We start from the raw sequence: 15488 nt of genomic DNA on the forward strand, positions 1-15488 counted from the left end.
TTCCTAAGATCAAAGTGTCTGTAGTGTGGAAACAGGGCATGTCTTGGTCTGCCTAAAGGCATCTCACCTTGTTCTAATGCAATGTTCATCAAGGAATCTTCTGGGCTGAGAGCTGAACTCCTGAGTATACCACCCACCAGAGAGGGGTCAGTGGCCTGAGCCAGTGGCCAGGATCAGCCGTCCCACCAGGGTTCTCTCTCCAGATACATCAGCATTTAAGCTCTGGTTTATAAATCAGTCCCTTGTAAGTTTGGTTGGTGTGAGTCAGCCTTCAGAGCTTGCTGATTTTTATCGAGTGTCAGTACTTTCAGAGCTGAGTGCCTGGAGACCTCTGTGGCCTCTCCAGAAGGGGTTCTGCCTTGAAAGGAAGTCCAATCTCTCCCAATTCACATATCTGCACATTTCTCTATGTCTTTCCTCTCCCAGGGTTGAGGCTGTGGGGAGATTGGGGAGCCAAGGATCTGGGCTCTACCTCCTGACCGCCTTTACACTGACCCTCACAGGGTTGGAAAAGCAAGGTGAAGAAAGAAAAGACTTAAGTTTATCAGATAAGCTGTCAAGTCTACTAATTGACAGATATACAGATTCACCATTTCTGTCTTTAAATGTTCTCAGACTGGTGTGCCAGCCATAATTCCAAGAGCAAATGACAAACCACCCTCACAGTTCACAAAGATGTCATCAATAAAGGGCCTTCTCCTGGCCTGATAGCTGATGGACATTCCTGGCTTGAGAAGTTCAGCTAATCTGAAAAATAGAACGTGTTGCCATTAAATAACTCTGTAGGACAAAACTAGCTTGCACAGCTGAACCACAAAGGGAAGAGAAAATATATGAATGAATATTTGAATAACCAACAAGATTCTAAAAATTAGACATTCCGAAATACCAAATCACAAAGAAAGGCTGAGACATAAACACTTAAGCACTGATTTAAAAAGTATAAAAGTCCAGGAACAGTTCTGGAAATTTCCCAAATGAGTATTGAAATATATAAACAATTACTGATGACATCTGTTAGTCCCAAGGTCTGCAGGATGAGGCTGGAGGAAGCTGGCTCCCAGAGGGTGGAACATTTTGGAACTCATCTAGTAGCAAATGGTGAGTGCTGTAAGAAGGGGCAGAGAGGTGAGATGTGGAAGGAGCCTACGTCAGCACAGGAAGATTGTCCAGGGGGACGTGGCAGAGGTCTCTCCCTAAGGCATTCTGGCCTCTGCAGATATGGGTCCTGTTGCTTGGGACCCATGACCCCTGTTGCTTAAAGGATATTAGCAAGGGCCCCTCTGGGGGAGAACAAGCAGCTTTTCCACTTGTGTTCACAAGTTGCCCAGACATCCCTGAGTTTTCATAAAGTTCCTTTTAAGAATTCAAGACAGCTCAGGAATGGTTTTTGCTAACAGAATGAAATGGTGGTGCTCCCTCCAGACCACAGTTTCACAGTCTGTTGTTCTGGCAGAGACAACTGTAAAATAAGACTGGAAAGACAGAGCGGCCTTTATCATGAATGATAGAAGCGCACACCTGGAGTGTGTGTGTGGGAGACAGACAGACAGACAGAAGCAATAACCTAATGGAAGACAAGAGCTGTTATCTCCTGGAGGAATATTCTCACCTGCAGACAAGCCTATAGGCTGGGCTGACCTTCTAAGAAGCAAGAGGGAAACCAGGGGACATGAGCCCTTGGGAGGCGAGATGGCAGCCAGACAAGGGGGCCTGTCCACGGTGGAGCCCGCCCTGTCCTGCAGCAACAGGGACACAGCAGTTACGAGGTGAGACCACCGTTACAAAAAGCCAAGAAGGATAAACCAACCGCGAAAAAGAGAAGGAAAAGATGAAGCTGCCAAACAGGGGTTCTTTCTTGTTCTCTCCAGATTGTTCACCAACACACCCAAACAGTCCAGAACATGGGGGCCTGCATTTCCTCCCACACAGGGTAAACATGTCTGTGTGAGCACATGGGGTTTGTCTTGGAGTCGATACCTTGCAGATTAGTGTAGAGAGTCAACCATGACTCACAGCAGCTCTCCCTCCTCCATATGGGAATAATTTCCACCAACTTTCCATAACCTGATTGGAGCGGAGACCCATTCTGGGCAGAAGAAACAAACCCCACACACATAGGGCAATCTGGAGAAGCTGAAGGGTCTCCTCCTCCCCGCCCACGTGCCGAGGTGCCTGAGATGCAGACAGTCTGGGTGATCCACAGTGTTCCCTCTCTGTACCAGCCACGGGGCAGGAAATGAATGTAAGACCTACCCCTGTTTCCAATCATCCCTTTGAAAATGCACATCTGTTATCCAGTAAAGGTGGCCCTTGCTTGACTCATAAGCAGTCATTGCCACATTCCAGGAACCACTATTGAACTGTGGTTTACATTTGGAGTTCTTAGATTATAGGGCAAGGGACAGATAGGTTTTGACACAGGAGAAGATAAAAGAGGAAGACTTTGGAGTTTACGAACCTACTTGGAAAAAAGTCTTGGCATCCAGGGCTTAGCAGGGGAGACCTGGTGTCATGGAAGAACAAGGGAATGTTCTATGGGGGGAACAAAGCTCCGCGAAGGAAGGGGGGTCGGTGTCCTCCTCCTTCCCCACACGCTCTGCACCTCGCTCATCACACTGCAATACTGTGTCAATTACTGGGTAACATACCACAAATATGAGTAACGGTAAATGACAGCATTTGAATGGTGACACCCCCAGTGCTCTCGCCCTTTCCTCTACACTTCAGCCCTCCCCTCTGAGCCCACCCACACACCCACTCCTTCATTACTGCCTCGGCTGCCTCATTCAATAAAGACCTCTGATGGCTTATTCTGATCAGCGCCTGCGGTGGTCCTGCCCTCACCTTCTCCCTGACATTATTTCTCAGTTCTCTGAGCCCTGTGCCCTGGTCCAGTTATTTAGTATCCCTGTGCCACCTCCCAGCTGCCCCTCATCTGTCAGCCCCTCTGCCCAAAGGAGTCCTCCTCCTGGCAAAGCCCCGTCCATCTTCATGGCCCCGGTCCAGCGGACCCTCCCTGAAGCCTTCTGTGTTGCCCAATCAGGCACAACTCACCCAACATTTTTTTTGTACCTCACGTAAGACTCATCTCATCCTGCTTCGTATTAAAGTTGGGGTGATTCTGTTTTCTGATTTTCAAACTGGGAGATTTGGTTTGATCAACACATGTGGGATACTTAGGACAGAATGTTTGTTCACTGAAAGCTGGACTTTCCCTGAAGTTTTGGAATATAAGGTTAAAGTAAGTAACCTGCCTTACAGTAAGGAAGTATTCAGGAACTCGTCTTTCTTTTAGAAGCAGAACCATGTTCACTGCCACAGCTGCAGTTGGTAGCTCAGGGCCTAGGATATAATAATCAATCAGTAAAGGTTTGTTGAATGTTGAGTATAAATTGGTGACATGAGGCCATGTTGGGCTTCCTGAGGTCCCTGAAATCTGTTCATTAGCCTCTGTCTCCTCTTCCTGTTAGAGCCAGTGGTACTGGTTGAACTTACGTTCCCTAAGGCATGCGGCAGGCGATCCATCCAATTCTGGATTTTCTAATGCATGGCACAGTGGAGAGAGTCCAGACTCAGAGTCCAGAGGACCTGGGGTAGGTCCCAGTACTGCCACTGAAGAGCTGTGGGGCCTCAAGCAAGTCCTCTACTGAAGCAGGTGGGCCAAGGGCAAGGCCCACTGGCAGCGTAATGTTCCATCCTGTGACTCTTGCTCTTTTGTGGTGGTCATTGAGCTGAACTGATCACTTGAGTTAGTCACAATTGTTGGACTAAGCAGACACGGGGACCCAAGCCATGTGCAAAGCCCGGGGGAGGGAGGATGCCAGCCCCGGAGAGGGGATAAAGAACAGGGGGCTGAGGAACGCGCACGGGCAATTCACTAAGGAAGAAGAGGAGGGAGATGACTTATGAAGGGGTTAATTATATTGGCTTTCAGATTTATCCCACCAAGCCCTCACACATAAATACCGAAGGAGCAGATGTCACGTGATGTCCAAGGCAACCAACTGGTCAACTTCAACAATGGGAGCGCTTGCTGTGCAAGGGTCAAATTTGGAAATGCAGACAATTTAACAGCATTTTAATTGGTGTCTCTGTGGAGGTTAGGGGAGGGGAGGCAGCATGGAGACCCAGTCAAGAGGGAAGGCAGGAGGTTAGGGCTGGCTATGCACTGTGTAGTCACAAAGTGATGAGAGGTGGCCCAGGGTTTCCTCTAGCCTCTGGTTTTCAGCTTGAGCCCACCCTGCCTGCAATCTAAAACCCCCCTTTCTCCTCTCTCATCATAATACTTCCTTCAGGAAAATATCTAGTAAATCCAGGTGTTCTGACCTACAAAATTCTTGAATTATTTTTGTCTTATCCCCAAGGAGCATTTTGGTTTGGCTTAAGTTAAAGGAACAGACTGTTAGGAGTTCTTCAGAAGCCAGTGAACCTTTGGAGGGACACCCACCTTGGCACTCGGGGGACAGGTGGGGACCTGACAACCAGACCCTGAACTTGCCCCTACACATAATACTGGCTCCAAAGAGAATAACCAATCTCACACTGAAAGTAGCCTGCTTGGGCTTCTGGTTTAAAACAGTGTCTGACTAGCAACCAGTAAGAAGAGGAAAAGACGAAAAGGAAGGCGGGAGAGTAGGAGGGAGGGAGGAAGGAAACATCATCCTGAAGAATCAGAAGAAGAGCAGAACTCTAGAAAGGACTGGATAAAGGATACAGAAAAAGAATTCAAGAAACGGGTATGCTTAATAGAACATAAGAAGATATGGTCTTTATGAACAGGAGTAAACATCTTTAAATAGAAAGGGCTGCAGTGAAAAGGCAATAAAATGATATGAAAAGAGAGCTAGATTACATGGGAAAGGTATCCAGGAAATCAATACTATACAGCAGCAAATACATCAAAGTTCTTACAATTCTGTATGCCCTTTAACCATCTCCTAGGAATTAATTGTAGGAAATAATCATAGATGCGTATAAAGATAAGCTACAAGAATGTTTGTTGCAGCACAATTTATAGTATCAATAATTTTGAGAAAAAAATTGAAATGTTCAACAAAGGGGAATTGGTTTAATAATTCATGGTATATCTGGGCAACGAAATATCATAGGCATTAAAAATTACATTGTGAAATATCAATGTTATTCTATTTCAATAGCATGGGGAAACAGGCATGTTACACTTGAAAGTAAAAACAAAGCAGTTTGTAAAACATCGTGCTTATTATGAACCCATTATTAAAAATGACATGTGTATTCATTCACAGAAAAATGTCTGGCGGATATGTAATTTCTGGGTGGTGAAATTATGGTGGTTCAGATTATCTTATTTTTGCTTACTTGTATTTCCTAAACTTTTTACAATAAATATATATTACTTTTGTAAGAACAAAAAAATAATTAGAAGAAACATTCAGAATTAAAATGTATATTAATAGGAGAAAGAAATGCAACTGGTAGTGTGAAAAAGCAAATCAATAATGAGGTGGAGGAGAATTTTTGACAAGTTGTTATGGAATGCAAAGAAAATAGAGATGAAAGGAATAAAAGGGAAGCTGAGATCTTTGGAAGACAGAGAGCAGAGATCCAATAAATGGATAACTGGTGCTCTGGAAGAAGAGACCCAAAAAAAGCCATTCAAGCAAGAATCTAGTATATAATAGGATATCTTTTTTCTGAGCTATAAACAAACAAATAATCCTAGGCATCATGGAAAAGATTCATCTTGTTGCAGAGAAGTTAAAAACAAGGGAGGGAAGGAAGGAAGGAAAGAAGGAAGGAAAGGAGGGAGGGAGGAAGGGAGGGAGGGTGGAAATGGGAGAGGAGGGGAGGAAAGGAGATGGGAGAGGAGGGGAGATGAATGGACTAACAAAGGCCCTACTCCTAGACATTATCTGGCAAGACTTAAATTAAAAAGAAAAAGAAAAAAATCCTATAAGCATCCTGGCTGAAAAACAAAAAATCACAAAACAGTTTGTCCAGAAAGAAATAAAAGTCTGCTTGGCTTCGATGTCAAATTTCAGAAGGTAACAGAACAAGATTTATAATGTTTTAAAGGAAAAAAGTGTTCTCACCCATATATTTCACATCTTGCCAAGCTGCCCTGTCCTTTGAGCATGAAGATGACAAAAGGACCTGTTTCGGTGTGCAAACCTGCCTCCTTCACATAGCTTCCGAGAGCATAGAGGGTGAGGGCCCAGGTGATCATAAAGGAAGCTGCCTTCACAAAGTACAGCGGCAACGACTACGTCAAGGCCTCCCTCAGGCCCTCAGGTGCACTTTGCGGCTCCTTCCACTACACCTGTGTTTTCATTCAGTCTTCCCTCCCAGGATGAAGGAACTGGGCTGCAAGGTACCTGCTCTGTGCCCCACCCTGGCTGAGGTCCTAAAACACACCTGCCTCCTCTCCCTTGTCTGCCCTGAAGGCACACCTCTGCCCGCGCATTGGCTCTTTGGGATCTGGACTCCTGCCTCATTTCTTCTCCATTCCAAGCAGCAGTTCCACTTAGCCTCCTGGAACCCTGTTCAGAATTAGGCTGGCTGCTCTTAGGGCCAGGCCAGCCCCCTCTTTCCAAAGGAAACTTGGCCATTCCTTGCTTCACTGATTCAGCACCTTGTCCCATGCCAAGAGCTGGGAGGTGCCCTCAAGGAACTTTGAGGCTAGTTATGGAGAGGCGTGTGGCAGACACTCAAGGATGCTTACTCAACACCCTTTCCCATCACCTTCTTAGCCTACTTCTACTATGAGGGCTGGAAAGCCTTCTTGAAGTCCCAGTTTCCAACGTAGCTAGGGTGGCCACGTGACACAGGCAAAAGTTCCAAGGAGAGTTTTGTTTCTCTCAAAATAAAGCAAGAATTGCCAGAAAAATGTCTTTCCCCTTTGGTCTTCTCTTTTCTTCCTGCCTCGAACACAGATAAGATGCAGAGAGCTTCAGCAGCCACCACGTGATCATGAGACAACAAGCTGGAGGATGAAAGCCACAGTGCTGAGGATGGTGACACAGCGAGAGACCAGGTGTCTCAGAAAGCAGCTGTACCAGCCCTGAGCTGACCGTATCTGTATCTCATGTGAGATGAGAAAAATAAGCCCCTGATTGGTTAACATTGCACTTCAATTTCCTGATACTTGCAGCCAAATATGTTCCTAACTGACACAAGATGATAAATTAAGGAATAACAAAACCTCAACTATCAGACAGCTTCGTTCTAAATAGTCAAATTATTATAATCCGAGGGTTTTCTGTTTTTAGGCCATAAGACCTTTTCAAAATATTTTCCAATATATGTTACACATCAGTCTTTTCCTATCATTCCGTGATGAGCTGAAATATATGGAGAGCTCGTGACTAAGGAAAATACATAGTCCATTTTCTAAATGACCTCAGTTCCATAATTTTTCAATATTCTTTTGGCTTTTTATATCTTCTCTGACTCCCCATTAAGTTCTCAATAACCCTACTAATTACAGTGTCTCTTTTTCCTTCTAATTTTCTGCTATAGGTTTAAAATTACAGGTAGCAAGTTTGCTAGAAGGGATTATAAGCAAGCACTGAGTGAGAATCTGAGGGGTCTTGCCTTCAAAATAAGGGCAGGGCAAGGTCATGCCAGGGACATGAGCTCTCCTCATGAACTTTGAGCCAGATATGTCTTAGCTTCTCAGAAGCCTTTTTGCTTTCTTCTTGATTCTTCACTTTTTGTCCTGGGTAGGCGAAATTATGAGGACCTGAGGTCCAGAAGTTTGAGGTACAAAGCAACAGGCCAAGATAAGTCACAATGTAGCTTATGATTAAGGTGAAATGAATGCTACAAGCTGGCGGGGTTATAGACATACATGGGAGGGAGCGGTTCCGGTGGCCAGAGGGGAAGCACTTCATGGCAGAGCCCTGAAGGATGATCAGACCCTGGCTGGGTTCAGATGACAGAAGTGGTCCTTCTAGGAAGGTGATAACACAGGCAAAGCCTTGGAGGCTACTGGGAGGGCAGCATGGTTGGCCAGTGGACTTAGGCAGAAGAGTGGAGACAGATCTAAAGAGGAAAGTTAGGGCTGCTATATAACTTCTGAAGAACCAGAATTCCTGCCTCCTGGCCAAGGGACCACGGACAGTCAGCTGAACCCACCTTGGACAGGAACCAGCCTGCAGAGCACCCCTTGTTATTGTGGCCGACATTGATCTTCATGAGCTGCCCCAGATCCGGGGCATCCACTGTGAACTTGTCTTCCGCTCCCTTTTCAAAGTTGTTCTTTTCATTCTCCAGCCTACGCTCACCTGTATGCACAGACACATGAGAAAGTTACAAAGGAGGCCAGAGGAGGAGAGGGAAACAGCTCCAGACTTTAATGGGCTGCCCACTGAAGGATGGTTTCAAAAGTCACCACGGTGGGAGGTGGTGGGTGGTGACAGGCGGTATGTGGACACTCTCTGTACTTCCACTCGATTTTGCAGTGAACCTAAAACTGCTCTAAAAAATAAAGTTTATTAATTTAAGAGAAATGGGTAGCTTCACCCCGAGATCTACAGGCTCCTTAAATCCCTCCAGCCACCAGTCAAGGCCGAGGCTTGCCTTGTGTGTGGCTTGTGCCCAGGACCCACAACTGGGCTTCTGATTTCTGCCTTAGCCCAGAGTCCCCACCCTAGTAAACTGATTTGCACCCCCATCCCTGGACCTGAGGCCCTGCCTTGTTTACCGGCTGCTGGTCCTGAACTAGGAGCACAACCATGGTCGTTGGTCTACGGGATGTGGCTGGGACCCTGACATCAGCCAGCAGGCTTCCTTAGGCCTGACTCCTCTGGAAAACAGCGATGATAACTATCATCAGACACTGCTGGGTGTTTAACACGGTTTCTTCCCTCACTTATTCCACGGCACAATCTAGGAGGGAAGTATTATCAACTCTGTTTTGCAGATGAAGAAACTGAGACTTGGAGAAGTTAAACAACTGGCCAAAAGTCACACAGGTATTGAGCACACAGTTAGGACTTGATCTAACCTGTTCCTTCTACTTTGCAGTTTTCCATTATTACCCTCCGAGGTCTACCAGTCATATTAACCCTTACAACCCCACCTAAGCACCAGCCTTTTGCTTATGCCATTCTGTTTTCTTTCTTTTCCAAAATTTGATTCTTTAAATTTTTCTAAATTTTATATTGCCACAACTCAAACATATAGATAATAATAATAGTCATCCATGTACCCACCACCCAGATGTAAGAGGTATAACAGATATTAACATTTTGTGTAATTAACTTAGGCCTTTCTCTTTTTTAAAGGAAATTAAACATGACATGTAGGTCTAAAGTCTCATGGTCCATCCCTTCCCCCACCACACCCTCCCACAAACAAACACTATAGTCAACTGGCATCCATTGTTCCCATGAATTTTTGCTTGCATATGTATGTATCCATAAAGAAAATATATTATTTTTGCATGTTTTAGAATTTTACATAAATAACATCATAGTGCACATCGCTCTGTCTTATAAGACCCTTGTCTGTACAATAGGGATGATAAGGGCTCCACCTCATTGGGGCTGCTGTGAGAATTAACTGAATGGACGTGTGCAAAGCCCTTAGGGCAGCGCCTGGAGATGGTAGGTGCTGCATAAGGGACGGGGCCGTTGCTATTGCTCCTGTTACCATCGTCCTATCATCACACGCCCTTGTGCAACTTACTTTTTTTTAAGTTAATATCATGCTTTTGAGATTATTCTGTTGATGCTAGTAACAGAATTCGTCCAACTTCTGTATAATAGTCACTGAATGAAGAAAACACTATTATGTGTGCATTCGTTCACCAATGTACATTTGATTGTTTCCAGTTGACTGCTATTGTAAATAGCACTGAATTGGACTCTCTTGTACTTACCTTCTGCTGCCCATTTGTAAGAACTGATCTGAATAGACACCTATAGAGTGGCTGGGTCCTGAGGTGTATTCATCTTCAATGTATTAGGTATTGCAAAATTACCTTCCAAAATGGCTGTACTACATCAATTACCACCAGCGGTGCATGAGGGTTCCCATGCCCCATAATCATTATTAACACACATATTTAAAATTTTGTTTCAGTGTGTGTACAATGGCGTCTAATTATGGTTTTAATTTGCATTCCCTTGATTATTTGAAAAGGTTAAAAGATTATTTGGAAAGACATTCATATATATATTCAATACGTACACTTGAGAGGTTGGTTCATATATATATTGGCCATTTAGACCTTGCTCTTCCATAATTTTCCTGTTCATGTACTTTATCATATTTTTCTATTGTCTTTCCTTTGCCTATGGCTTTTAGCATATAGACATGTTTCTTATTTTAATGGACTTTATCAATATTTCCCTTTGTTGTTTGTGCTTTTAATGAATTGTTCAAGAAACTCCATCCTAAATTGAGCTTTTTAAAAAGACACTCAGTTTCTTCTAAAAATTTCATAGTTTGCTTTTTCACATTTAAGTCTCTAGGCCATTTGGAACCTATTTTTGTGTATGATGAAAGGTAAAAAGATTTACTTTTATCTTTTTTCATATGGTTAGACAATTGTTTAAACATCAGTAATTGAATATTTCATCCTCTTCCCTCTGATTTATACCACTTTCTGTGTGTTTCTAGACTCTTTGTTCTATTCGTTTATTTGCTTATCCTTCTATCCATATCTCACTGTTTTAGTTTTTAGAGATCTAAATGTTTTAATATTTGGCAGGGTAAATATCCTCATATTATTAATATTGTCAATATTATTTTCATTATTCAAAGTTATCTTGGCAATACTTAGCCCTTTGTGGACATGAATTTTAATAGCAGGTTAAGCTGTGGGATATTGCATTTGGGAATTTGACAGAAATTGCATTGCATTTATAGAATAATCTGAGAAATTTGGATATCTTACTGAACTTAAGTCTTTCCTCATCCATGAACATAATATATTTTTCCATATATTTAGTTATTCTTGTGTATCCTTAAGTAGAAATCTTTATTTTTTTCCAGAATGTGCTTTTGCTAGTTTTTCTTAGATATATAATTGCTATTGTAAATCATATATTTTTAAATTAAATATTTGCTTGCTGTTTATGTTAATATTTGTGTATTAATCTTGTATCCAACACCTTTATTAAACTTTCTCATTGGTTCTAATGATTTTTAAGTTCTAATGATTTTATAGATGGTCATTAGTTTTTATGAAAATTAAATTTTATTTCTAAATGGGTCCAGAGGTTGAAGTTTCTTCTAATTTTATTGACTTGTGATTAAAGAATGTTGTCTCTATGTTATTGATTCACTTGCATTTGTCATTATGCACTTGAAAAGAATGTGTATTCTCTACCAGTTGGATTTAGGAATCTACATACTTCCATTAGATCAAGGCGATTAACTGTGTTGTTAAGATCTGCACCCATACTAAATTTTTATCCATTTATCAATTACTGAGAGTGTTGTATTAAAATCTTCCACTATGATTATGTACTTGTCAAGTTTCTCCAAGAATTTTATTATTTTTTGCTTCATGTATTTTGAAAATATGTTGTTAAAACTGTACAAGTTCAGAATTATCATATCTTCCAGGTTTATTGCTCTTTTTGTCATTGTATAATATACTTATTTCTAATGAAGTGTTTTGTCTGAAAGTTTAATTTGATGGATATTAATATAGCAGCACCAGCTTCTTTCTTGTAGTTGATATGTTCCTGGTATACTTTATTCCATTGTATATATTCTCAGACATTTATGTATCATATATTTAAGCTGGATTTTATTTCTTTTAATTTAATATGAGAATATCTATTCTTTAATTGATGAGTTTAGTTTATTTCTACTTATTGTATTATTTACACACTTATCTTACTTTTTGCTAGTAGCCATGCTTTTTTTATCTTCATTTCCTGACTTCTATTTAGTTGATTGAGTCTTTATTTCCTTTTATTCCCTCCACTGGTTTAGAAATTATACATTTCTATTTGGGGGTGGTTACTTTTACAATTTTAATATGCATACTTGATGTATTTAAGTCTAAAGTTAATCAAATTCTCTGCTCTCCTAGGGTAGGGGAATAGGCTACAACCAAGTTATGTTTTAACTCTCATTATCTCCTTTCTTTCTCAAAGATCACTATCTTTTAGTGTTTAGGGTCCACATTTTCTCATGTCTTGATAATAGCTATTATTAGCATCATTTTGTATAGTCAATGCTTGCTTAAATTTGTTATATAATTATCATTTTGGGGGTTTACCTTTGTTTCTTGCATCTCACACTTTTCTTCTGGGTACAATTTTCTTTTTCTTAAAGTATATCCTTCAGTGGTTGTTTAAGCGTGGGTCTATGAGTGAGTGGTCAGTCCTATTTCTCTTTGTTTGCTTGGAAATCCATTAATTTTGCCCTCACTCTGGAATGATAACCTAGTTAAGTACAGAATTCTAGGTTGATATATGTCCTTGCTCAGAAGATTGAAGTTTGTTTTTTGTTTGTTTGTATTTTGTTTTGTTTTTGCTTTTTTTTTTTTTTGGCCCTGCCACACAGCTTATGGGATCTTAGTTCCACGACCACTGGACCACCAGGGAATTCCCAGAAGACTGAAGATATTATTCCATAAACTTATATCCTCTATAGCTTGCTGATAGGAATTTGCTATAAATCTAATTGCGTTTATAGAAGAGAATCCACCAAATCTGGTTACTTTTAAGATCTTTCTCTTGGCCCTTGGCTTCACTACAATGAATCTAAATGTGGATCTGTTTTTATTTATCATGTTCAGTGTCTTTTGTTACTTTAATCTGAAGATTCATATCTTTGCTTAATTCTGAAAAAATGTGATCAGCCATTATCTATTCAAATATTTCCTCTCACCTATTCTATATAGTCTGTTTCTGAAACTCCTGTTCAACATGTCAGAACTTATTCTCTCCTCCACATCTCATGACCTCTCATTGATATTTTCCAACTCTTTATGTCTCTGCCACATCTGCTATGTTGTTTATACTTCTCTTACAGTTCAATAATTCTCTATTCAACAGTTTCTAATTGTGTTGTTTAACCCATCCATTAAGTGTTTATATTTAGTAACTATATTTTCATTTACTGTATTTCTGTTTGCTATATTTTTCATAGTGCCTTGTTGTTTTCCTTAACTGTTTCTTTCATGTCTATAGACAGTTTAAACATACTTAAGTTATAGTCTTTCTCAGATCACTCTATTACCTGAAATTCTGGAGAATTTAATCTCATTGTCTGTTGTGTCTATTGATGGTTAGTCATGGTGGATTGTGTCCTTGAGTGTTTTGTAGTTTTGGAAAGTGAACTCATCTCCAGTACTTTATCTGTGGGAATCTCATGAAGTCTTGCAAGTGCTCCTGCCAAGCACCAAAGGGTATTACTGGCATGGAATGAATTTTCTGTACCTGAGGGGGAGGGTTCCCAAATCACACTTGTACTGTAAAATCAGACCTCAAGCCCACATGTGTGTATGCCTAAGATATCAATTTCCCATCAACTGTCTTTTTAATCTAGAGTTCTTACAGAGATAAGTTTACTATACTGATGAGCAATTTTTTTCTTAGTCTATTTTTTCACTGAAGATGTTCCTGTGAACTTCAGGGATCCTGGCTTTATGTGTGATTCTAATTTTTTACATATTTTGCCTCATACAGAGCCAAAATATCATTTTCTGACCCCAAATGTGTATGGAAATCCAACCTGTAGATTGTTGAACATAACGGCTCCCTGATTCCAAGATCCACAGCATCAATTCATAGCTGATACTTTGGTTTAAGTTCTTTCTTCATTTCTGACACCTGGAGATTTCTCTTTTTTCTTAAAATCCCAGCAATGCATTTTTAATTATTTAATATACCGTGTCCAAAATTCATGTCTTTGTAGCTTTCTGACTCCTATAGTATTCCCTTAAATTGGCAGAAGCAGGACAAGACCACCTGTCTCAGTTCTGCTGGCCTGAACTTCCTTCCAACACTGGCAGCTGTGTCTGTGCCCTCAGTTCCTGCTCCACCTATGAGGCCAAGTGTAATTCTATCCCTTGGCCCCATTCTTGTCTGCCCCAAATCACTGCAATAAATCAGGTCATGCCCAGTCACATCCCAAAATATAATTCAAGATGGGCATGGAGCCTAGGGAGATAGATAGAGAGTAAGTGAGGATGAGTGCCCTGGAGATGTGGAGCCTGGGTCTGTTCTAGGATGCAGGACGATTTTAAATCAACCAAAAAACCAAGCACAACTTACTCTGAAAACACATCACACACATAAACTTGACAAGATGGACACCATGCTGCCCAAGAAAGGCCATGACAAACCACGTCACAAGAAGAAGAGAGAGGCTCAACAGGAGAGCCTAGAGGAGACTGGAGTTGCCTTCCTCTCCCAGGAGGGTGGAAAACAGCCCACTTAAGAAGTAGTTCTGGGCATGGCTTTTGAAGAAAGGATTTCAAACCCATTACCTGTGTCTCCATACTCTCCAAAGATACTGATGAAGACGTCAGCATCAGTCCCTGCACCAATGACATCACCAGTGTACACCTTGACTTCATACTTGTTACCTGGAAATGAAGACAGAGAAAGTCTCAGCTCATTCAGGTCGTGAGTAGAGAAGAACAGAGGCCAAAGTAGTTACCAACCATCCACCCTTCCCTCCATCAATGCATGAATTGTCACCATTACTTTCAATAACCAAGCAAGACACAAGTCGCCTGACGTTGGTTCTAAATGGTCATGGCTGAATTGCGTGCAGAGCAGAAATCAGAGGTAGAGGGGACTTCTGTTTTTATCTACTAACTTGTTGCCTTGGGATGCATGAATCATCCCAAATACAACCAACCCACCACCAGCGTTTCTCCCCTGGATACTGAAATGACTCCCACTGGGTCCCCAGCCTCTACTCTGTCTTCTCCAATCTGTTCTCTATGCTGCATCACAGTATAAAAATTCATGGGGGAAAAATTGATTATGCAAATAAAAATCTAATGTATATGTAAGTTGTCAAGGCCATAGCCAATGCAAAGACCAGAGGAACCAATAATAGCTAGCAAATGCATGTTCAGGCATTACCTCATTTAAAGACCTATATCTTTGCTCCATTTATTGAACAGAAATCCATTCTCTGTAACCCCAAAATGCTTCAGCCTTGGCCATGGCCTCAAGTCAGGGGGTGGTGGGGCTCAAGGTAAACTTGACACATGTTGAGCCCTGCCCGGGTCTCCCCAACCAGAGCCTGCCTTAGGTTGGGGTAGCAAAAGCCAAGGGTTGCTATGTGGTGTGAAATGGAGATTCCTCTAGACTTTCTTTGGGTGCCAACAATTCTAAGGGCTGAGGCAACTTTCCCTTCCCTTTCCCCTTCCTACAATAGCTTTCTATTTTTCATGTACCAGAATATTTTTTAGATGTCTTATGCCTAATATATGAAGCTGATAAAAATTAGAGCTGTTTTCATTGAGGCCCAAATCAGAGCCGCTCTGCCCACCTCCTCCCTAGAGCCTTCCTTCATGTCCC

General features: G+C 41.7%; 1 protein-coding gene across 3 annotated transcripts in view; it reads right to left on the reverse strand.

Annotated features, from left to right (window-relative positions):
* LOXHD1 (lipoxygenase homology PLAT domains 1) overlaps window positions 1-15488 on the reverse strand; it is a gene marked incomplete at both ends in the record, with an annotated part of 210750 nt that overhangs the window by 159876 nt on the left and 35386 nt on the right. For all 3 annotated transcript variants that reach the window (XM_082640798.1, XM_082640797.1, XM_082640796.1), the window contains 2 exons: window positions 8119-8267; window positions 14441-14539. In XM_082640798.1, the coding sequence (XP_082496924.1) occupies window positions 8119-8267; window positions 14441-14539 (248 nt within the window). The remainder of the gene's footprint in view (window positions 1-8118; window positions 8268-14440; window positions 14540-15488) is intronic.

Source organism: Mesoplodon mirus (genome assembly GCF_964341445.2).
Source record: "Mesoplodon mirus genome assembly, chromosome: 13".
In the NCBI taxonomy this organism is placed as follows: Eukaryota; Metazoa; Chordata; class Mammalia; order Artiodactyla; family Ziphiidae; genus Mesoplodon; species Mesoplodon mirus.